General features: G+C 47.0%; 1 protein-coding gene across 3 annotated transcripts in view; it reads left to right on the forward strand.

Moving 5' to 3' along the window:
• traf3ip2l (TRAF3 interacting protein 2-like) overlaps positions 1-25015 on the forward strand; it is a 191284-nt gene that overhangs the window by 137131 nt on the left and 29138 nt on the right. For all 3 annotated transcript variants that reach the window (XM_045687235.1, XM_045687234.1, XM_045687236.1), the window contains 2 exons: positions 6541-6577; positions 6694-6779. In XM_045687235.1, coding sequence (XP_045543191.1) covers positions 6541-6577; positions 6694-6779 — 123 coding nt within the window. The remainder of the gene's footprint in view (positions 1-6540; positions 6578-6693; positions 6780-25015) is intronic.

The raw sequence follows: 25015 nt of genomic DNA on the forward strand, positions 1-25015 counted from the left end.
TCATCAGGAGCATGCCCAGGCATTGTAGGGAGGTCATACAGGCACGTGGAGGCCACACACACTACTGAGCCTCATTTTTACTTGTTTTAAGGACATTACATCAAAGTTGGATCAGCCTGTAGTGTGGTTTTCCACTTTAATTTTGAGTGTGACTCCAAATCCAGACCTCCATGGGTTGATAAATTGGATTTCCATTGATTATTTTTGTGTGATTTTGTTGTCAGCACATTCAACTATGTAAAGAAAAAATTCTTGAATAAGATTATTTCTTTCATTCAGATCTAGGATGTGTTGTTTAAGTGTTCCCTTTATTTTTTTGAGCAGTATATTATTACAAACCCTACCATGGCTAGTATTGGGTGTTTCATTATTCGACTCCTCTAGGGAAACTTTCTAATATTTAGAACATTTGGTTGGCAATATCGATACGAGGGACACACGCTTCCCTTTTAATCTATTCTCCTTGAAGACTGGATACAGGACTTTGCGCCGTTCTGTAATCTCCCTCGGGAACTGATCATTCATGCCTATTTTCATGCCAGCGATTCTTTAAAAAAAAGTAGTATTAGCCTGGACTCGAACCAGGATCTCTAGTGGCGCAGCTAGCACTGCGAGGCAGTGGCTTAGACCACTGAGACAGAGCCTGGACTCAAACCCAGGATCTCTAGTGGCACAGCTAGCACTGCGAGGCAGTGGCTTAGACCACTGAGACAGAGCCTGGACTCGAACCCAGGATCTCTAGTGGCACAGCTAGCACTGCGAGGCAGTGGCTTAGACCATTGCGCCACTTGGGAGGCCGGACCAGCGAGTCTTTTAACCATTAGTTTTAACCATTACTTTATCCTTAAAGAAAGCAAATTTGGCAACGATTGGACGCTCATATCTCTGTCCGAAACGGTTTACACGTTCGAGTTGGATCTTATTGACAGCATCGAGTGGGATTTGAAGCGTTGTAAGAAAGAATTCCTTCACTACTTTTTCGGGAACTTCTCCTTCTCTTTCTTGGATACCCGTAAGTACTAGATTTTCTCTTATAGATCTAGTCGGTATGTCTAGTAAGGCTTCTCTCAAAAACATGTTCTCCTTTTTAAGTTCATTAACATCCGTTTCTATTTTATTGACTGTCCTTAAGCTTGTTTATTCATGTCTCCATTATCGCAGTTCTTTCGTCTCTCATTTCAAGGCTCGCCTTCAACTCCTTTTATATCTTTACTGACTAATTCAAGTATGCCCAGTTTGTCATTTGTCGACTTTAACAGATCGCTTTCCACACTTACCAGTCCAAGTGGTGAAAAGCCTAAATCGAGGAGTTGGTGTTTTTTTGGAGATTGATTCTCCACGTTTACTCTCCGTCATGTTTGACTGTTGCTTGTTTTCATAATATTTGTCGATACATTTCTCTATCCTTATGACTTGTTTTGTGTTAATATCCAGATTGGATGTTATTACCCACGAGTATATGAAGTACTAATATTTAGTCCAACTTACTGATATTGAATTTTACGTATTTATCTTGAGGCGATTTGCACCAGTGTGTTCGGTACGCCACCTTGGTATTCAGAATCCAGAGATTCTTACAATTCCCCATCGTTTATCAGTGCAATTTTGACGGCCAACTAGCTGAAAAAGTTTGATAGGGTTTATCTAATGTTCCTTTGTTAGATTTGAGCTCATCTTGCTCTGGCTAGCGTCAGTTGTTGATCTTGTTGATGTGCATAACTGAGGGAGGGAGAGAGCCTACCTTTTAATGGTTGTTTGATCAATAGGACTGTAAAGTTCCCAGATGGAAGAGGACTCCCGTGGTATTTACATATTAGCAGAAATCCATTCAGGTGGATTTGTGTCTTTTAGCGAATGTGTTCTAATGATCTAAAGTCGCGCTGTTGCTACTTCCTGTAAACACACAGTCCAGTTCATAGTGAATGATGACAGGCCCTACTGCCTGTAAACACACAGTCCAGTTCATAGTGAATGATGACAGGTCCTACTGCCTGTAAACACACAGTCCAGTTCATAGTGAATGATGACAGGTCCTACTGCCTGTAAACACAGTCCAGTTCATAGTGAATGATGGCAGGTCCTACTGCCTGTAAACACACAGTCCAGTTCATAGTGAATGATGGCAGGCCCTACTGCCTGTAAACACAGTCCAGTTCATAGTGAATGATGACAGGTCCTACTGCCTGTAAACACACAGTCCAGTTCAAAGTGAATGATGACAGGCCCTACTGCCTGTAAACACACAGTCCAGTTCATAGTGAATGATGACAGGTCCTACTGCCTGTTAACACACAGTCCAGTTCATAGTGAATGATGACAGGTCCTACTGCCTGTAAACACAGTCCAGTTCATAGTGAATGATGACAGGTCCTACTGCCTGTAAACACACAGTCCAGTTCATAGTGAATGATGACAGGTCCTACTGCCTGTAAACACACAGTCCAGTTCATAGTGAATGATGACAGGTCCTACTGCCTGTAAACACACAGTCCAGTTCAAAGTGAATGATGACAGGTCCTACTTCCTGTTAACACACAGTCCAGTTCATAGTGAATGATGACAGGTCCTACTTCCTGTAAACACACAGTCCAGTTCATTTATTTTTATTTATTTCACCTTTATTTAACCAGGTAGGCAAGTTGAGAACAAGTTCTCATTTACAATTGCGACCTGGCCAAGATAAACCAAAGCAGTTCGACAACATACAAAAACAGAGTTACACATGGAGTAAAACAACATACAATCAATGATGCAGTAGAAAAAAGGAAAAAAAAAGAAGATTATGTACAATGTGAGCAAATGATGTGAGATAAGGGAGGTAAAGGCAAAAAAATGCCATGGTGGCAAAGTAAATAAAGTATAGCAAGAAAAACACTGGAATGGTAGATTTGTAGTTTGAAGAAAGTTCAGAGATAAAATATAAATAATATGGTGCAAAGGAGCAAAATAAATAAAATAAATAAATACAGTAGGGGAAGAGGTAGTAGTTTGGGCTAAATTATAGATGGGCTATGTACAGATGCAGTGATCTGTGAGCTGCTCTGACAGCTGGTGCTTAAAGCTAGTGAGGGAGATAAGTGTTTCCAGTTTCAGAGATTTTTGTAGTTCGTTCCAGTCATTGGCAGCAGAGAACTGGAAGGAGAGACGACCAAAGGAGGAGTTGGCTTTAGGGGTGACCAGAGAGATATACCTGCTGGAGCGCGTGCTACAGGTGGGTGCTGCTATGGTGACCAGTGAGCGGAGATAAGGGGGGACTTTACCTAGCAGGGTCTAGTAGATGACCTGGAGCCAATGTGTTTGGCGACGATTATGAAGCGAAGGCCAGCCAACGAGAGCGTACAGGTCGCAGTGGTGGGTAGTATATGGGGCTTTGGTGACAAAACGGATGGCACTGTGATAGACTGCATCCAGCTTGTTGAGTAGGGTATTGGAAGCTATTTTGTAAATGACATCGCCGAAGTCGAGGATTGGTAGGATGGTCAGTTTTACAAGGGTATGTTTGGCAGCATGAGTGAAGGATGCTTTGTTGCGAAATAGGAAAGCCGATTCGAGATTTCACTTTGGATTGGAGATGATTGATGTGAGTCTGGAAGGAGAGTTTACAGTCTAACCAGACACCTAGGTATTTGTAGTTGTCCACAAATTCTAAGTTAGAACCGTCCAGAGAAGTGATGCTGGACAGGCGGGCAGGTGCAGGCAGCGATCGGTTGAAGAGCATGCATTTAGTTTTACTTGTATTTAGGAGCAGTTGGAGACCACGGAAGGAGAGTTGAATGGCATTGAAGCTCGTCTGGAGGGTTGTTAACACAGTGTCCAAAGAAGGGCCAGAAGTGTACAGAATGGTGTCGTCTGCGTAGAGGTGGATCAGAGATTCACCAGCAGCAAGAGCGACATCATTTATGTATACAGAGAAAAGAGTTGGCCCAAGAATTGAACCCTGTGGTACCCCCATAGAGACTGCCAGAGGTCCAGACAGTAGGCCCTCCGATTTGACACACTGAACTCTGTCAGAGAAGTAGTTGGTGAACCAGGCGACGCAATCGTTTGAGAAACCAAGGCTACTGAGTCTGCCGATGAGGATGTGGTGATTAACAGAGTCAAAAGCTTTGGCCAGGTCAATGAATACGGCAGCACAGTATTGTTTCTTATCGATGGCGGTTACGATGTCGTTTAGGACCTTGAGCGTGGCTGAGGTGCACCCATGACCAGCTCTGAAACCAGATTGCATAGCGGAGAGGGTGCGGTGGGATTCGAAATGGGCGGTAATCTGTTTGTTAACTTGGCTTTCGAAGACCTTAGAAAGGCAGGGTAGGATGGATATAGGTCTGTAGCAATTTGGGTCAAGAGTGTCACCTCCTTTGAAGAGGGGGATGACAGCAGCTGCTTTCCAATCTATGGGAATCTCAGACGACACGAAAGAGAGGTTGAACAGGCTAGTAATAGGGGTTGCAATAATTTCGGCAGATAATTTTAGAAAGAAAGGGTCCAGATTGTCAAGCCCAGCTGATTTGTAGGGGTCCAGATTTTGCAGCTCTTTCAGAACATCAGCTGAATGGATTTGGGAGAAGGAGAAATGGGGGAGGCTTGGGCGAGTAGCTGTGGGGGTGCAGTGCTGTTGAATGCAGTAGGGGTAGTTAGGTGGAAAGCATGGCCAGCCGTAGAAAAATGCTTGTTGAAATTCTCAATTATAGTGGGCTTATCGGTGGTGACAGAGTTTCCTATCCTCAGTGCAGTGGGCAGTTGGGAGGAGGTGTTCTTATTCTCCATGGACTTTACAATGTCCCAGAACTTTTTAGAGTTGGAGTTGCACGAAGCGAATTTCTGTTTGAAAAAGCTAGCCTTGCCGTTTCTAACTGCCTGTGTGTATTGGTTTCTAACTTCCCTAAAAAGTTGCATATCGCGGGGGCAGTTCGATGCTAATGCAGAACGCCACAGGATATTTTTGTGTTGGTTAAGGGCAGTCAGGTCTGGGGAGAACCAAGGGCTATATCTGTTCCTGGTTCTAAATTTCTTGAAAGGGGCATGCTTATTTAAGATGGAGAGGAAGGCATTTTAAAAAATAACCAGGCATCCTCTACTGACGGGATGAGGTCAATATCCTTCCAGGATACCAGGGCCAGGTCGATTAGAAAGGCTTGCTCGTTGAAATGTTTCAGGGAGCGTTTGACAGTGATGAGTGGAGGTCGTTTGACCGCTGACCCATTACGGGTGCAGGCAATGAGGCAGTGATCGCTGAGATCTTGGTTGAAAACAGCAGAGGTGTATTTAGAGGGCACGTTGGTTAGGATGATATCTATGAGGGTGCCAGTGTTTGCGGCTTTGGGGTTGTACCTGGTGGGTTCATTAATAATTTGTGTGAGATTGAGGGCATCAAGCTTGGATTGTAGGATGGCTGGGGTGTTAAGCATGTCCCAGTTTAGGTCACCTAGTAGCACGAGCTCTGAAGATAGATGGAGGGCAATCAGTTCACATATGGTGTCCAGAGCACAACTAGGGGTCGAGGGGGGTCTATAGCAGGCGGCAACGGTGAGAGACTTGTTTTTGGAGAGGTGGATTTTTAAAAGTAGAAGTTCAAATTGTTTGGGTACAGACCTGGATAGCAGGACAGAACTCTGCAGGCTATCTCTGCAGTAGATTGCAACACCGCCCCCTTTGGTCGTTCTATCTTGTCTGAAAACGTTGTAGTTAGGGATGAAGATTTCAGAGTTTTTGGTGGACTTCCTAAGCCAAGATTCAGACACAGCTAGGACATCCGGGTTGGCAGAGTGTGCTAAAGCATTCATTCATAGTGAATGATGACAGGCCCTACTGCCTGTAAGCACACAGTCCAGTTCATAGTGAATGATGACAGGCCCTACTGCCTGTAAACACACAGTCCAGTTCATAGTGAATGATGACAGGTCCTACTGCCTGTAAACACACAGTCCAGTTCATAGTGAATGATGGCAGGTCCTACTGCCTGTAAACACACAGTCCAGTTCAAAGTGAATGATGGCAAGTTTAGTGATTCATTTTAGCTCTATTTCTGGTTTTTGTGACGCCTCTCCTTGCTTGGAAAATGGCTGTGTGGTTTTTCTTGTCTCGGCGCTGTCCTAACATAATCTAATTTTATGCTTTCACCGTAAAGCCTTTTTGAAATCGGACACTGTGGTTAGATTAAGAAGAATCTTATCTTTAAAATGGTGTATAATACTTGTATGTTTGAGAAATTTGAATGATGAGATTTTTGTTGTTTTGAATTTACGCCCTGCTATTTCACTGGCTGTTGATAGTGTGTCCCGCGGGTGGGACGCTAGCGTCCCAGATGTCCCAGAGAGGTTAAATAAAACAAATAAAAAGCCGATTTGCTGTGAATGCAGGAATTGATTCTACAAGTAGGCCATTAATTGCTCTGTTAAAGCTGTCCCCACTACTTTTGGTAGAACTGGGAAAAGGCTAATCGCCCTGTAGTTACATGCCTGGTCAACTTCACCCCATTTTAAAAATGGGTGTTACCAGTGCCTTTATCTCTCTCTCTCTCTCTCTCTCTCTCTCACACAGATAACTACAGCCTGCCAGGTGCAGCCCACATGCGAAGGTAAGCCAGCAAGCATATGATCTGCATTGCCAAGAGCAAAGGTCTCAGAAATCCCTGTTTGCAAAGAGATTAACTTTGTTTTAGAAATGGTGACTCATGTTGGATCTTTTTTCTAGTGGCCACATGAGTCCCCATCCTAACCCTTGCAGTGCTCCGCTCTCTGTGGATCAACCCTGCAGTGCCCCGCTCTCTGTGGAACAAAGTAAGTATGACTTTAACATTACAGTCGTCCATAGTGGCCCCAGTGATGTTTTACACACCGATTAGGAGTGAAATGAGCCACTGGGGAATGTGATAAGCCTCTGACAAGTCTTGTAGGGCAGAAGTGTAGGGCAGTAGTAGAGAAGTAGTATAGGGCAGTAGAGAAGTAGTATAGTGTAGTAGAGAAGTAGTATAGTGTAGTAGAGAAGTAATGTAGGGCAGTAGTATAGTGTAGTAGAGAAGTAGTATAGTGTAGTAGAGAAGTGTAGTAGAGAAGTAGTGTAGTGGAGAAGTAGTAGTATAGTGTAGTAGAGAAGAAGTGTAGGGCAGTAGTATAGTGCAGTAGTCAAATCTAATTGTTTTGGTCACATACACATATTTAGCAGATGTTATTATGGGTGTAGCGAAATGCTTGTGTTCCTAGCAGTGCAGTAGTAGCTATCTAAAAATGATTCACACATCTAAAAGTAAATATATAAATATTAGATCAAATCACATTTTATTTGTCACATCGTCAGTGATGTGTACACAGAGGAACTTGAAGCTTTTCACCTTCTCCACTGCTGTCCTGTGGATGTGGATGGGGGGGGTGCTCCCTCTGCTGTTTCCTGAAGTCCACGATCAGCTCCTTTGTTTTGTTGATGTTGAGTGAGAGGTTATTTTGCTGATACCAGACTCCGAGGGCCCTCACCTCCTCTCTGTAGGCTGTCTCGTCATTGTTGGTAATCAAGCCTACCACTGTAGTGTCGTCTGCAAACTTGATGTTTGAGTTGGAGGCGTGCGTGGCCACGCAGTCATGGGTGAACAGGAAGTACAGGAGGGGGCTGAGCACGCAGGACCGGCGAAGTGGAGGTGTTGTTTCCTACCTTCACCACCTGGGGGGCGGCCCGTCAGGAAGTCCAGGACCCAGTTGCACAGGGCGGGGTTCAGACCCAGGACCCCGAGCTTAATGACGAGTTTGGAGGGTACTATGGTGTTGAATGCTGAGCCGTAGTCAATGAACAGCATTCTTACATTTTACATTTTTATTAGCCTTTATTTAACCAGGTAAGCTAGTTGAGAACAAGTTCTCATTTACAACTGTGACCTGGCCAAGCAGTGCGACACAAACAACAATACAGAGTTACACATGGAATAAACAAACATAGTCAATAATACAGTAGAAAAAAAAGAAAGTCTATATACAGTGTGTGCAAATGGCGTGAGGAGGTAAGGCAATAAATAGGCCATAGTAGCAAAGTAATTACAGTTTAGCAGATTAACACTGGAGTGATAGATGAGCAGATGATGATGAGCAGATGATGGTGTGTAAGTAGTGATACTGGTGTGCAAAAGAGCAGCAAAGTAAATAAAAACAATATGGGGATGAGGTATGTAGATTGGGTGGGCTATTTACAGATGGACTATGTACAGCTGCAGCGATCGGTTAGATGCTCAGATACAGTGGGGCAAAAAAGTATTTAGTCAGCCACCAATTGTGCAAGTTCTCCCACTTAAAAAGATGAGAGAGGCCTGTAATTTTCATCATATGTACACTTCAACTATGACAGACAAAATGAGGAAAAAAAATCCAGAAAATCACATTGTAGAATTTTTTATGAAATTATTTGCAAATTATGGTGGAAAATAAGTATTTGGTCACCTACAAACAAGCAAGATTTCTTTAAGAGGCTCCTCTGTCCTCCACTCGTTACCTGTATTAATGGCACCTGTTTGAACTTGTTATCAGTATAAAAGACACCTGTCCACAACCTCAAACAGTCACACTCCAAACTCCACTATGGCCAAGACCAAAGAGCTGTCAAAGGACACCAGAAACAAAATTGTAGACCTGCACCAGGCTGGGAAGACTGAATCTGCAATAGGTAAGCAGCTTGGTTTGAAGAAATCAACTGTGGGAGCAATTATTAGGAAATGGAAGACATACAAGACCACTGATAATCTCCCTCGATCTCGGGCTCCACGCAAGATCTCACCCCGTGGGGTCAAAACGATCACAAGAACAGTGAGCAAAAATCCCAGAACCACACGGGGGGACCTAGTGAATGACCTGCAGAGAGCTGGGACCAAAGTAACAAAGCCTACCATCAGTAACACATTACGCCGCCAGGGACTCAAATCCTGCAGTGCCAGATGTGTCCCCCTGCTTAAGCCAGTACATGTCCAGGCCCGTCTGAAGTTTGCAAGAGAGCATTTGGATGATCCAGAAGAGGATTGGGAGAATGTCATCTGGTCAGATGAAACCAAAATATAACTTTTTGGTAAAAACTCAACACGTCGTGTTTGGAGGACAAAGAATGCTGAGTTGCATCCAAAGAACACCATACCTACTGTGAAGCATGGGGGTGGAAACATCATGCTTTGGGGTTGTTTTTCTGCAAAGTGACCAGGACGACTGATCCGTGTAAAGGAAAGAATGAATGGGGCCATTTATCGTGAGATTTTGAGTGAAAACCTCCTTCCATCAGCAAGGGCATTGAAGATGAAACGTGGCTGGGTCTTTCAGCATGACAATGATCCCAAACACACCGCCCGGGCAACGAAGGAGTGGCTTCGTAAGAAGCATTTCAAGGTCCTGGAGTGGCCTAGCCAGTCTCCAGATCTCAACCCCATAGAAAATCTTTGGAGGGAGTTGAAAGTCCGTGTTGCCCAGCAACAGCCCCAAAACATCACTGCTCTAGAGGAGATCTGCATGGAGGAATGGGCCAAAATACCAGCAACAGTGTGTGAAAACCTTGTGAAGACTTACAGAAAACATTTGACATGTGTCATTGCCAACAAAGGGTATATAACAAAGTATTGAGATAAACTTTTGTTATTGACCAAATACTTATTTTCCACCATAATTTGCAAATAAATTCATTAAAAATCCTACAATGTGATTTTCTGGATTTTTTTTCTTCTAATTTTGTCTGTCATAATTGAAGTGTACCTATGATGAAAGTTACAGGCCTCTCTCATCTTTTTAAGTGGGAGAACTTGCACAATTGGTGGCTGACTAAATACTTTTTTGCCCCACTGTAGCTGATGTTTAATGCTAGTGAGGGAAATGTAAGTCTCCAGCTTCAGCGATTTTTGCAATTCGTTCCAGTCACTGGCAGCAGAGAACTGGAAAGAAAGGCAGCTGAAGGAGGTGTTGGCTTTGGGGATGACCAGTGAAATATACCTGCTGGAGCGCGTGCTACAGGTGGGTGTTGCTATGGTGACCAGTGAGCTGAGATAAGGCGGAGCTTTACCTAGCATAGACTTATAGATGACCTGGATCCAGTGGGTCTGGCGACGAATATGTAGCGAGGGCCAGCCGACTAGAGCGTACAGGTCGCAGTGGTGGGTGGTATAAGGTGCTTTGGTAACAAAACGGATGGCACTGTGATAGACTACATCCAATTTGCTGAGTAGAATATTGGAAGCTATTTTGTAGATGACATCGCCGAAGTCGAGGATCGGTAGGATAGTCAGTTTTACTAGGGTAAGTTTGGCGGCGTGAGTGAAGGAGGCTTTGTTGCGAAATAGAAAGCCGATTCTAGATTTGATTTTGGATTGGAGATGTTTGATATGAGTCTGGAAGGAGAGTTTACAGTAGCTAGACACCTAGGTATTTGTAGTTGTCTACGTATTTTAGGTCAGAACCATCCAGAGTAGTGATGCTAGTCGGGCGGGCGGGTGCAGGGAGCGATCCGTTGAAAAGCAGGCATTTGGTTTTACTAGCATTTAAGATCAGTTGGAGGCCATGGAAGGAGTGTTGTATGGCATTGAAGCTCGTCTGGAGGTTTGTTAACAGTGTCCAAAGAAGGGCCAGATGTATACAGAATGGTGTTGTCTGCATAGAGGTGGATCAGGGAATCACCCGCAGCAAGAGCGATATCATTGATATATACAGTGAAAAGAGTCGGCCCGAGAATTGAACCCTGTGGCACCCCCATAGAGACTGCCAGAGGTCCGATTTGACACACTGAACTCTATCAGAGAAGTAGTTGGTGAACCAGGCGAGGCAGTCATTTGAGAAACCAAGGCTGTTGAGTCTGCCGATAAGAATGTGGTGATTGACAGAGTTGAAAACCTTGGCCAGGTGGATGAAGACGGCTGCACAGTACTGTCTTTTACCGATGGCGGTTATGATATCGTTTAGTACCTTGAGTGTGGCTGAGGTACACCCGTGACCAGCTCGGAAACCGGATTGCACAGCGGAGAAGGTACGGTTGGATTCGAAATGGTCAGTGATATTTTTATTAACTTGGCTTTCAAAGACTTTAGAGAGGCAGGGCAGGATGGATATAGGTCTGTAACAGTTTGGGTCTAGAGTGTCACCCCCTTTGAAGAGGGGTTGCAACAACGGCGGAAGATAATTTTAGAAAGAGAGGGTCCAGATTGTCTAGCCCAGCTGATTTGTACGGGTCCAGGTTTTGCAGCTCTTTCAGAACATCTGCTATCTGGAATTGGGTGAAGAAGAAGCTGGGGAGGCTCAGGTGAGTAGCTGCGAGGGGTGCAGAGCTGTTGGCCGGGGTTGGGGTAGCCAGGAGGAAAGCATGGCCAGCCGTAGAGAAATGCTTATTGACATTTTTGATGATCATGGATTTATCGGTGGTGACCGTGTTACCTAGCCTCAGTGCAGCGGGCAGGAGGTGCTCTTCTGCTAAAGGAGTGAGTAAAACAAACTTAGGGAGTAGGCTTCTGATGTTAACATGCATGAAACCAAGGCTTTTTCGATTACAGAAGTCAACAAATGAGAGTGCCTGGGAACACACAGGGCCTGGGTTAACCTCCACATCACTAGAGGAACAGAGGAGGAGTAGGATGAGGGTATGGCTAAAGGCTATAAGAACTGGTCGTCTAGGTTGTTGGAGACAGAATAAAAGGAGCAGATTTCTGAGCGTGGTAGGATAGATTCAGGGCATAATGTGCAGACAAGGGTATGGTGGGGTGCGGATACAGTGGAGGTAAGCCCAGGGACTGAGTGATGATAAGAGAGGTTGCATCTCTGGATGCACTAGTTATGCTGGGTGAGGTCATCACATGTGCGGGAGGTGGGACAAAGGAGGTATCTAAGGCATGTACAGTGGGACTAGGGGCTCCACAGTAAACTAAAACAATGATAATTATCCTAAACAACAGTATACAAGGCATATTGACATTTGAGAGAGACATAAAGCGAGGCATAAAGCAATCACAGGTGTTGATTGGGAGAGCTAGCTAAGACAACAACGGGTAAGACAACAACAGACAAAATGGCGATGAATGGGCAGAGAGGGTCGGTTAACTACACACAGGGCCTGAGTTCGGGGCTAGGGCCGACAGATAAACGGTAAACAAAGTAAACAAAGTAGAGTACCGTGATAAACAGTCCAGCAGGCATCAGCTATGTAGCTAAGTGATCATAGGGTCCAGTGTATAGCAATAGATGGAACAGGGAAGCCGCGGGGTAGTCGTTACTACACTAGCACGCGGGAGACACGGTGTTTAAAGTTAGCAGTCCGGGGTAAGTAGAAGCGTCTGCTCCGTCGTCCGTCAAAGGCCTGTTGAAGGCACAGCTGATGGAATTACGTCTGCGGACCAGTCGTGGTGATACGGCGGGGCACTGTGTCGACGAAGGGACTGGGCCAGATGGCGAAAGAGGTATTGTAGTTGTGGCGATTTCGTTTGCTAGCCAGGAGATGCGCCTGGCTCAGGGCTAGCGTCGGGGCTGGGTCACTCAGTGGCAGCTAGCTAGCTGTGATGATCAATGGTCCAGGGTTTATGGCAGTATTCCGGCGTTGTAGTGGAGAAAAACAGTCCGAGGCTGGCAGGTATTATCCAGGCTAAAAAACATCTGGTGCCTGAGCAGAGGGTAAAGGCCACTAGCAGTGGCTAACAATGACTAAATAGCTAGTAGCTAATTATGTAACGACCGTCGTATGAATTGGACCAAGGCGCAGTGGGTTGAGTGCTCATTTTGACGTTTACTTTAAATAACCATGAACACTTCACAAAAACAAGAACACGGACGACAACATAACAGTTTGCAGGCTAACCCTAGCCGTGCAAAACAGCCTCCCACAATTCCCAAAACAAACATACTCCTAATTATAGGACCTTCAATCAGAGGTAACGATAACCAGCTGCCTCCAATTGAAGGCCCCAATCCCAATTACTAAACATAGAAATAAACACCCTAGAAACAGAACTATACAACATAGAACTAAACCAAAAACCCCGGAAACATAAATCAAGCGCCCCTATACATAAACACACACTCAAAACCATATAAAACAAATACCCCCTGCCACGTCCTGACCAAACTTTAATTACAAATAACCCCTTTACTGGTCAGGACATGACAAATTAGCTGGCTAGCTTCTGATGAAAGTTTTGGCTATAAGGTCTAGAAAAATAGCGGATCTGTGTCACATTGAGTGAGGAGGGTTACCGGAAGGTATATTTAATTTAAAAATGGAAAAAGAGATTGAAAAATGTATTGGAATATATATACAAAAAAGACGAAAAATACAAAAGTAAACGAGAGGACGACAAACCACGTCTGCACTGCTACGCCATCTTGGAATCCAATACATAGGTATTCCTCTTGTCCAGATGGGATAGGGCAGTGTGCAGTGCGATGGCGATTGCATCGTATGTGGATCTATTGGGGCGGTAAGCAAATTGAAGTGAGTTTAGGGTGACAGGTTAGGTGGAGATGATATGATCCTTAACTAGCCTCTCAAAGCACTTCATGATGACAGCAGTGAGTGCTATGGGGTGATAGTCATTTAGTTCAGTTACCTTTGCTTTCTTGGGTACAGGAACAATGGCTGGACATCTTGAAGCAAGTGGGGACAGCAGACTGGGATAGAGAGAGATTGAATATGTCTGTAAACACTCCAGCCAGCTGGTCTGCGCATGCTCTTAGGACGGAGCTAGAGATGCCATCTGGGCCGGCAGCCTTGCGATGGTCAACACTCTTAAATGTCTTACTCACTTCGGCCACATAGAGAGCCCACTGTCCTTGTTAGCGGGCCGCGTCGGTGGCACTGTTTTATCCTCGCTTTGTCTCTGTACTGACGTTTTGCCTGTTTGATTATCTTGCGGAGGGAATAACTACACTGTTTGTATTCGGCCATATTTCCCAGTCACCTTGCCATGGTTAAATGTGGTGGTTCACATTTTCAGTTTTTGCGCGAATGCTGACATCTATCCATGTTTTTTGGTTTGGGTAGGTTTAATACCCCAAAGTGGGTACAACATCTTCTATACACTTCCTGATAAACTCAGTCACCGTATCCATGTATTCGTCAATGTTATTCTCAGAAGCTACCTGGAACATATCCCAGTCTGTGATCAAAACAATCTTGATGCATGGATTCCGATTGGTCAGACTAGCGTTGAATAGACCTTAGCACGAGTACTTCCTGTTTGAGTTTCTGCCTATAGGACGGGAGGAGCAAAATGGAGTCGTGATCAGATTTGCCAAAGGGAGGGTGGGGGAGGGTCTTGTAGGCATTTCGCTATGTTGAGTAGCAGTGGTACAATGTTTTACCAGCGCAAGTATTACAGTCAATGTGTTGGTAGCGTTTTCCTCAAATTCGTAGGGTAGTGTAGTGCAGGTAGGGTAGGGCAGTGGTATAGTGTAGTGGTATAGGGTAGGGCAGTGGTATAGTGTAGTGGTATAGGGTAGGGCAGTGGTATAGTGTAGTGCAGGTAGGGTAGGGCAGTGGTATAGTGTAGTGCAGGTAGGGTGGGGCAGTGGTATAGTGTAGTGCAGGTAGGGTAGGGCAGTGGTATAGTGTAGTGCAGGTAGGGTGGGGCAGTGGTATAGTGTAGTGCAGGTAGGGTAGGGCAGTGGTATAGTGTAGTGCAGGTAGGGTAGGGCAGTGGTATAGTGTAGTGCAGGTAGGGTAGGGCAGTGGTATAGTGTAGTGCAGGTAGGGTAGGGCAGTGGTAGAGTGTAGTGGTATAGGGTAGGGCAGTGGTATAGTGTAGTGCAGGTAGGGTAGGGCAGTGGTATAGTGTAGTGGTATAGGGTAGGGCAGTGGTATAGTGTAGTGCAGGTAGGGTAGGGCAGTGGTATAGGGCAGTGGTATAGGGTAGGGAAATGGTATAGTGTAGGGCAGTGGTATAGTGTAGTGCAGGTAGGGTGGGGCAGTGGTATAGTGTAGTGCAGGTAGGGTAGGGCAGTGGTATAGTGTAGTGCAGGTAGGGTAGGGCAGTGGTATAGTGTAGTGGTATAGGGTAGGGCAGTGGTATAGTGTAGTGGTATAGGGTAGGGCAGTGGTATAGTGTAGTGCAGGTAGGGTAGGGCAGTGGTATAGTGTAGTGCAGGTAGGGTGGGGCAGTGGTATAGTGTAGTGCAGTTAGGGTAGGGCAGTGGTATAGTGTAGTGCAGGTAGGGTGGGGCAGTGGTATAGTGTAGTGCAGGTAGGGTAGGGCAGTGGTATAGTGTAGTGCAGGTAGGGTAGGGCAGTGGTATAGTGTAGTGCAGGTAGGGTTGGGCAGTGGTAGAGTGTAGTGGTATAGGGTAGGGCAGTGGTATAGTGTAGTGCAGGTAGGGTAGGGCAGTGGTATAGTGTAGTGGTATAGGGTAGGGCAGTGGTATAGTGTAGTGCAGGTAGGGTAGGGCAGTGGTATAGGGCAGTGGTATAGGGTAGGGAAATGGTATAGTGTAGGGCAGTGGTATAGTGTAGTGCAGGTAGGGTGGGGCAGTGGTATAGTGTAGTGGTATAGGGTAGGGCAGTGGTATAGTGTAGTGGTATAGTGTAGGGCAGTGGTATAGTGTAGTGGTATAGTGTAGGGCAGTGGTATAGTGTAGTGGTATAGGGTAGGGCAGTGGTATAGTGTAGTGCAGGTAGGGTAGGGCAGTGGTATAGTGTAGTGCAGGTAGGGTGGGGCAGTGGTATAGTGTAGTGCAGGTAGGGTAGGGCAGTGGTATAGTGTAGGTAGGGTGGGGCAGTGGTATAGTGTAGTGCAGGTAGGGTAGGGCAGTGGTATAGTGTAGTGCAGGTAGGGTAGGGCAGTGGTATAGTGTAGTGCAGGTAGGGTAGGGCGGCGGTATAGTGTAGTGCAGGTAGGGTAGGGCGGCGGTGTAGTGCAGGTAGGGTAGGGCAGTGGTATAGTGTAGTGCAGGTAGGGTAGGGAAGTGGTATAGTGTAGGGCAGTGGTATAGTGTAGTGGTATAGTGTGGGGTAGGAGAGTGGTATAGTGTAGTGCAGGTAGGGTAGGGAAGTGGTATAGTGTAGGGCAGGTAGGGTAGGGCAGTGGTATAGTGTAGTGCAGGTAGGGTAGGGCAGTGGTATAGTGTAGTACAGGTAGGGTAGAGCAGTGGTATAGTGTAGTGCAGTCTGCAGAGCCGTAGGGAGACCGGGCAACGGGATGAGACGACAGGACTTCGAGAACCGATCCACAACGACCAGGATAGTGGTGTTCCCCTGAGATACGGGAAGGTCAGTGAGGAAGTCCACTGACAAGTGTGACCACGGCCGCTGTGGAACGGGGAGGGGGTGTAATTTCCCTCTAGGCAGGTGTCGAGGAGCCTTGCTCTGAGCGCACACCGAGCAGGAGGAAACATAAAACCGCACGTTCTTACCCAAGGTGGGCCACCAGTACTTCCCCCTCAGGTTCCGCACTGTCCTCTCGATCCCAGGGTGACCCGAAGAGGGGAGATTATGGGCCCATCGAATCAATCGATCACGGAGACCACGTACTGAACACCTGCCGGACACTGCGATGGTGCAGGTTCCGACCGTAACGCCCGCTCGATCTCCGCGTCCAACTCCCATACCACCGGAGCTACCAAACACGACGCCGGAAGAATGGGAGCCGGATCGATGGCCCTCTCCTCGGTGTCATATAGGCGGGACAGTGCGTCGGCCTTCGTGTTCTGTGAACCTGGCCGATAAGAGATCGTGAACCGGAAACGGGTAAAGAACATGGCCCACCTGGCCTGACGCGGATTCAGTCTCCTAGCTGCCCGGATGTACTCGAGATTACGGTGGTCAGTCCAGATGAGGAAAGGGTGCTCAGCCCCCTCAAGCCAATGTCTCCACACCTTCAGAGCCTTGACCACAGCGAACAACGCCCTGTCCCCCACGTCATAGTTCTGCTCCGCCGGCCCTAGCTTCCTAGAAAAGAAAGCGCACGGGCGGAGTTTGGGTGGCGTGCCCGAGCGCTGTGATAGCACGGCCCCCACCCCAGTCTCGGACGCATCCACCTCCACTATGAATGCCAAAGAGGGATCCGGATGAGCCAGCACTGGAGCGACGGTAAACAGCTCCTTCAGGCGACTGAACGCTCTGTTCGCCTCTGCTGACCAGCGCAAGCGCGCCGGACCCCCCTTCAGCAGTGAGGTAATGGGAGCAGCAACTTGACCAAAGCCCCGGATAAACCTCTGGTAGTAATTGGCAAACCCTAAAAACCGCTGCACCTCCTTTACCGGAGTCGGCCAATTACGCACGGCTTTAACGCGGTCATCCTCCATCCTTTTTCTTCACGAAAAAGAAACTCGAGGAGACGGGTGACATGGAGGGCCGAATATACCCCTGTCTCAGAGATTCCGTGACATATGTCTCCATAGCCAACGTCTCCTCCTGTGACAATGGGTACACGTGACTCCTGGGAAGTGCAGCGTTTACCTGGAGATTTATCACGCAATCCCCTCGTCGATGAGGTGGTAATCGGGTCGCCCTCTTTTTACAGAAGGCGATAGCCAAATCGGCATATTCTGAGGGAATGCGCACAGTGGAAACCTGGTCTGGAATCTCCACCGTCGTCGCACCGATGGAAACTCCCTTACACCTGCCTGAGCACTCCTCTGACCACCCTCTGAGAGCCCCCTGTCTCCACAAAATATTGGGATTGTGATTGGCCAGCCAGGGAATCCCCAGCACCACCGGAAACGCAGGAGAATCAATGAGGAAGAGACTAATCCGTTCCCCATGATCCCCCTGCGTTACCATGTCCAGTGGCACCGTGGCCTCCCTGACCAGTCCTGACCCTAATGGTCGGCTATCTAAGGAGTGCACGGGGAAAGGTTGGTCCAACGACACCAGGGGAATCCCTAGCCTTAATGCGAGCCCACGATCCATAAAGTTTCCAGCTGCGCCTGAATCGACTAGCGCCTTATGCTGGAAAGAGGGAGAAAACAAGGGGAAAGTTACTAAAACGAACCTGTGACCAACAGGGAGCTCTGGGTGAGATTGGTGCTGGGGATGCGGTAGGGAGGCCACTCCTCTCCCATCGGTCCATCCTCTCCATCATCTGCTCCATCGCTGAGCCGATTCGGTGGAGGATGGTGGTATGGTGAAGGACCCGTTCCTCCATCGATGGGAGAGGAGGGGAGGCTGCTCCTGCTGACTCCATAGTTGGTGCGGGATTCTGTCAGACGGTTGCTAGGAGTGGTGGTAGGAGTCAGGCGCAGAGAGCAGAGGTACGGAACTTTGTGTTTATTTAAATAAAAAAAACACAACACGATCGACGCCAACACAAACGGCGTGGAAAGAATGCCAAGTGCCCAAAACAGGTGCACAGCCAGCATACAATATTACAGTCGTAAATCGGCAGCACATCCAACTACAAAAACACAACCTGACGCTAAAATAATCCCGCACAACACTGGGCGGGCTAACCAGGCTTAAATAACCAAAATCAAAAGACAAATGAGGAACAGGTGCAAACAATAAGACATACCAAACGAAAAGGAAAAAGGGATCAGCGGCGGCCAGTAGGTCGGTGACGACGACCGCCGAGCGCCGCCCGAGCAGGCAGGGGAGCCACCTTCGGTGGGATTCGTGACAAGTAGAGAAGTTGTGTCGGGCGGTAGTGTAGTAGTAGAGGAGTAGTGTAGTGCAATAGTATAGTGCAGTGGTATAGTGTAGTGCAGGTAGGGTAGGGCAGTGGTATAGTGTAGGGCAGTGGTATAGTGTAGGGCAGGTAGGGTAGGGCAGTGGTATAGTGTAGGGCAGTAGTGTAGGGTAGAGCAGGTAGGGTTGGGAAATGGTATAGTGTAGGGCAGTGGTATAGTGTAGGGCAGTGGTATAGTGTAGGGCAGTGGTATAGTGTAGTGTAGGGGCAGTGGTATAGTGTAGTGCAGTGGTATAGTGTAGTGCAGGTAGGGTGGGGCAGTGGTATAGTGTAGGGCAGTGGTATAGTGTAGTGCAGGTAGGGTAGGGAAATGGTATAGTGTAGGGCAGTAGTATAGTGTAGGGCAGTGGTATAGTGTAGGGCAGTGGTATTGTGTAGTGTAGGTAGTGTAGGGCAGTGGTATAGTGTAGTGCGGGTAGGGTTGGGCAGTGGTATAGTGTAGGGCAGTGGTATAGTGTAGGGCAGGTAGGGTAGGGCAGTGGTATAGTGTAGGGCAGTAGTATAGTGTAGGGCAGTGGTATAGTGTAGGGCAGGTAGGGTAGGGCAGTGGTATAGTGTAGGGCAGTAGTATAGTGTAGGGCAGTGGTATAGTGTAGGGCAGTGGTGTAGTGCAGGTAGGGTAGGGCAGTGGTATAGGGTAGGGCAGTGGTATAGGGTAGGGCAGTGGTATAGGGTAGGGCAGTGGTATAGTGTAGTACAGTGGTATAGGGTAGGGCAGTGGTATAGTGTAGAGCAGTGGTATAGTGTAGAGCAGTGGTATAGTGTAGGGCAGTGGTGTAGTGTAGTGCAGGTAGGGTAGGGCAGTGGTATAGTGTAGGGCAGTGGTATAGTGTAGGGCAGTGGTATAGTGTAGTGCAGGTAGGGTAGGGCAGTAGTATAGTGTAGGGCAGTGGTATAGTGTAGGGCAGTGGTATAGTGTAGTGCAGTGGTATAGTGTAGTGCAGGTAGAGTAGGGCAGTGGTATAGTGTGGGGCAGTGGTATAGTGTGGAGCAGTAGTATAGTGTTGAGCAGTAGTATAGTGTTGGGCGGTGGTATAGTGTAGGTCAGTAGTATAGTGTGGGGCGGTGGTATAGTGTGGGGCAGTGGTATAGTGTAGTGCAGTGGTATAGTGTAGTGCAGGTAGAGTAGGGCAGTGGTATAGTGTGGGGCAGTGGTATAGTGTAGGGCAGGTAGGGTAGGGCAGTGGTATAGTGTAGGGCAGTAGTGTAGGGTAGTGCAGGTACGGTAGGGAAATGGTATAGTGTAGGGCAGTAGTATAGTGTAGGGCAGTGGTATAGTGTAGGGCAGTGGTATAGTGTATTGCAGGTAGTGTAGGGCAGTGGTATAGTGTAGTGCGGGTAGTGTTGGGCAGTGGTACAGTGTAGGGCAGTGGTATAGTGTAGGGCAGGTAGGGTAGGGCAGTGGTATAGTGTAGGGCAGTAGTATAGTGTTGGGCAGTGGTATAGTGTAGGTCAGGTAGGGTAGGGCAGTGGTATAGTGTAGGGCAGTAGTATAGTGTAGGGCAGTGGTATAGTGTAGGGCAGTGGTGTAGTGCAGGTAGGGTAGGGCAGTGGTTTAGTGTAGAGCAGTGGTATAATGTAGGGCAGTAGTGTAGTGCAGGAAGGGTAGGGCAGTAGTATAGTGTAGGGCAGTGGTATAGTGTAGGGCAGTGGTATAGTGTAGTGTAGGGGCAGTGGTATAGTGTAGTGCAGTGGTATAGTGTAGTGCAGGTAGGGTGGGGCAGTGGTATAGTGTAGGGCAGTGGTATAGTGTAGGGCAGGTAGGGTAGGGCAGTGGTATAGTGAAGGGCAGTAGTGTAGTGTAGTGCAGGTAGGGTAGGGAAATGGTATAGTGTAGGGCAGTAGTATAGTGTAGGACAGTGGTATAGTGTAGGGCAGTGGTATAGTGTAGGGCAGGTAGGGTAGGGCAGTGGTATAGTGTAGGGCAGTAGTATAGTGTAGGGCAGTGGTATAGTGTAGGGCAGGTAGGGTAGGGCAGTGGTATAGTGTAGGGCAGTAGTATAGTGTAGGGCAGTGGTATAGTGTAGGGCAGTGGTGTAGTGCAGGTAGGGTAGGGCAGTGGTATAGTGTAGGGCAGTGGTATAGGGTAGGGCAGTGGTATAGGGTAGGGCAGTGGTATAGGGTAGGGCAGTGGTATAGTGTAGGGCAGTGGTATAGGGTAGGGCAGTGGTATAGTGTAGAGCAGTGGTATAGTGTAGAGCAGTGGTATAGTGTAGGGCAGTGGTGTAGTGTAGTGCAGGTAGGGTAGGGCAGTGGTATAGTGTAGGGCAGTGGTATAGTGTAGTGCAGGTAGGGTACGGCAGTAGTATAGTGTAGGGCAGTGGTATAGTGTAGGGCAGTGGTATAGTGTAGTGCAGTGGTATAGTGTAGTGCAGGTAGAGTAGGGCAGTGGTATAGTGTGGGGCAGTGGTATAGTGTGGGGCAGTAGTATAGTGTTGGGCAGTAGTATAGTGTTGGGCAGTGGTATAGTGTAGGTCAGTAGTATAGTGTAGGGCAGTGGTATAGTGTAGGGCAGTGGTATAGTGTAGTGCAGTGGTATAGTGTAGTGCAGGTAGAGTAGGGCAGTGGTATAGTGTGGGGCAGTGGTATAGTGTAGGGCAGGTAGGGTAGGGCAGTGGTATAGTGTAGGGCAGTAGTGTAGGGTAGTGCAGGTACGGTAGGGAAATGGTATAGTGTAGGGCAGTAGTATAGTGTAGGGCAGTGGTATAGTGTAGGGCAGTGGTATAGTGTATTGCAGGTAGTGTAGGGCAGTGGTATAGTGTAGTGCGGGTAGTGTTGGGCAGTGGTACAGTGTAGGGCAGTGGTATAGTGTAGGGCAGTCTTACGTTCTCCCCTCGGGTGTAGCTCGTCTGAGGAGGAGACGTAAATGCCTGGGCCTAAACACACCAGGTAATACAGATGAAAAGGGAAGAAATGTGGGGTGCAATGAGCGATAAATAAATCAGACCACAACCACAACTCAATTTTAACCCTCAAGGGATGTTTAGTGAATTAGTTAAATAAACAATATAACACACCCATAAATAATTAATAAGAAACAAAACAACCACAACAAGGGAAGGTAAGAGAAGGGAAATGTTTGGGATCGGGGTCCAAGTAATGAAAATAAACAAAAGGTCCCTCCTCTTCTACACACCTAATCCTTCCTAACACACTCTAAGCCCTAACCCACTGTCCTACCTGGTTCCAAGAAAAATACAAGGGTGACACCCGCCCGGCTAACCTAGTGTATAAAACAATGGGTTATCTACGTGAGAATGTACACCCATGGGCAGATCTACCTTTTCCCTTCTCCAGGACCTAGGTAGGGTGGAGCGCCTCAGGAGGACAGGCTGAAACACAAGGAAATTAACACAAATAATCAAACAAAAAACAAGTGTCCTCTCTCTCTCCCCCTCCTCTCTTCTCTTCTCACACGGCAAACAGATATCCTCTCTGTAATCAGCTACAGCCACGCCCACCATCGTTAGCCGCAACTCGGTACACCTGTAATGCCCAAGACAAACACACTAGCAGGGGAAAAATGGGGAACAAGAAAAACGTAACACGTAACACGCCCCCCCAAAAAAGTAAACCCCTGGGTTTATGATAAAACCCTTACATACATATATATATTTTTTACAACAGCGAAGTTATCAATGCCTGGTGCTATTAGTATTTTTTTTTTTTTTACTAGGCACGGGACAAGGCATCCGCAACGATGTTTTCCGAACCCTTTATGTGCTGAATTTGTAAATTATAACCCTGTATAACCAACGCCCAGCATAAGACGTTGGTTGTGGTTATACATGCGGCTCAAGAAAGTTAAAGGGTTGTGGTCTGTGTATACCACAACAGGCAACACACTGGAGCCAACATAAACTTCAAAAAATTGTAGGGCAAATAACAGCGCCAGGGTCTCCTGTTCGATAGTGGAATACCTTGACTGACAGCTGTTGAATTTTCGAGAGAAGTAGCAAACTGGGTGATCTAGACCATCGTGTTCCTGTAATAGTACAGCACCTGCACCCACTGAACTGGCATCCACCTCCAACTTAAATGGTTTCTGGAAATCAGGGGCAGAAAGAACAGGAGAAGTACACAATAGTGCTTTTACAGAGTCAAAAGCAGATTGACACTCAGCGGTCCACTCAAAGGATACTGAAGGACTGAGTAACCTAGTCAGTGGGGCTACAACTGTTGAGAAATTCCTACAAAATGTACGATAATAACCCGTCATGCCTAAAAATCTGCGTAATTCTCGGCGAGTGGCAGGGGCAGGAAACCGGGTGATAGCATCCACCTTAGCTGCTACGGTACGCACCTGACCCCGACCTACCTCTTTACCCAAATATGTAACAGTTGCCTTTCCAAACTCACATTTGGCTAAGTTAAGGGTCAAAGAAGCGTTGGCCAAGCGTGCAAACACAGCCCTCAATGTGCTCAGGTGATCAAGCCAGGTAGTCGAATGAACAACCAGGTCATCCAGATATGCAGTACAATCAGGAACATCAGCCAACACAATATTTACCAAACGTTGAAACGTGGCTGGAGCATTCCTCATTCCAAAAGCCATCACTGTGTACTGACAGAAACTGTCAGGAGTTACAAAAGCAGACACCTCAGAGGCACGTTGGGTTAAAGGCACCTGCCAATAACCTTTTAACAAGTCAAGCTTAGTAACATACGCAGCCGATCCAATGGTGTCTATACAGTCATCCATGCGAGGTAAAGGGAATGAGTCAGGTATAGTAACATTATTCACTTTCCTGTAGTCAGTGCAAAATCTTTGAGTCCCGTCAGGCTTTGGAATCAGCAGACAGGGGGAACTCCAAGGACTGCCACTGGGGATTGCCATCTCATTTTCCAGTAAATAAGTTACCTCTTTCTTCATCACTCCTCTCTTGATTGAATTCACACGATAAGGGTGCTGTTTGATTGGAGCAGCATCACCTACATTTATATCATGTTTCAACACATTGGTACGACTGGGAACATCCTGAAAGAGACTTGGAAAATCAGTGATTAGTAACTCAATATCAGATCTCTGCTGATCATTCAAATGCAACAACTGGGTTGGGAGAGACGCCACCATCTCAGAATTACACAAACGAGCACACTGCTCAGGAGTATTCCGCATCACCAAACCGTCCTCATCATTTAGGCTGACTCCTGGGTGAGTAACCAGGCTCACAGAAGCAACAGAGGATACAACAGGTTTTTCACTGGTAATGGGAGACTCGGTACCACCTCTAACAAGATAGGCTTTAATCATGTTAATGTGACATACCCTAAATGGTCGTCTACGGTCTGGCGTTTTGATAACATAATCAGTATCACTGAGTTTTCGGTCCACTACATATGGGCCAGAGAAACTGGAAGAGAGACACGAGCCGGGTACCGGCAACAACACCAAGACTTGGTCACCTGGTTGAAAAGAACGAAACACAGATTTAACATCAAAATGACGTTTCATTTTCTTTTGTGTGGAAGACAGATTTTCTCTGGCTACAGCACAGGCGTCATGCAACCGCTCCCGGACTTGACTAACATAGTCTAGTACATTAGTAGAGGACCCAACTGAATCATCAGCCATAAGTTGTTCTTTCAGTACCTTGAGAGGCCCTCTCACGGTATGACCAAAGATTAGCTCAGCTGGGCTAAACCCAAGAGACTCCTGTACGGTCTCCCGAATAGCAAACAGCACGTAGGGCACCCCCTCATCCCAATCTTTTCCTGTGTCCATACAGTATTTACGCAACATAGCTTTTAGCGTCTGATGCCAACGTTCCAGCGCGCCCTGACTCTCCGGGTGATAAGCGCTAGACATCTGATGGGACACTGACAAGGACTTCAACACACTTCCAAACAATTTTGATGTAAAATTTGTGCCTTGATCTGTCTGTACAATTTTTGGAAATCCAAAGGTAGAGAAATACTTAATCAGCGCCTTCACAATTGCCTTACTTGTGATTTTACGCATAGGAATCGCCTCTGGGTACCTTGTAGCAGTGCACATTATTGTTAACAAGAATTGATTACCCGACTTAGTCCTGGGTAAGGGACCAACACAATCAATGATTACCTTCTCAAACGGCTCTCCCATGACCGGAATAGGGCAGAGAGGAGCCGGGAAATTACCTGGTTAGGCTTCCCCACCACCTGGCAAGTACTACATGTACGGCAATAGCGAGCCACATCCCGTTTCATTCCCGGCCAGAAGAAATGACGGAGGAGTCGGTCGTAGGTTTTAGTCACCCCTAGATGACCAGACCAGGGAATATCATGAGCTAGGGACAACACCTTTGTCTGAAACGGGGCAGGAACTACAATCTGGCTAACGGAACTCCAATCATTTTCTAGGTCAGCACGGGGAGTCCATTTTCTCATCAGAAGCCCCTTTTCAAAGAAATACGTCACACCTTTCCTGTT

The sequence above is a fragment of the Salmo salar genome, chromosome ssa10 (assembly GCF_905237065.1).
Source record: "Salmo salar chromosome ssa10, Ssal_v3.1, whole genome shotgun sequence".
Lineage (NCBI taxonomy): Eukaryota > Metazoa > Chordata > Actinopteri > Salmoniformes > Salmonidae > Salmo > Salmo salar.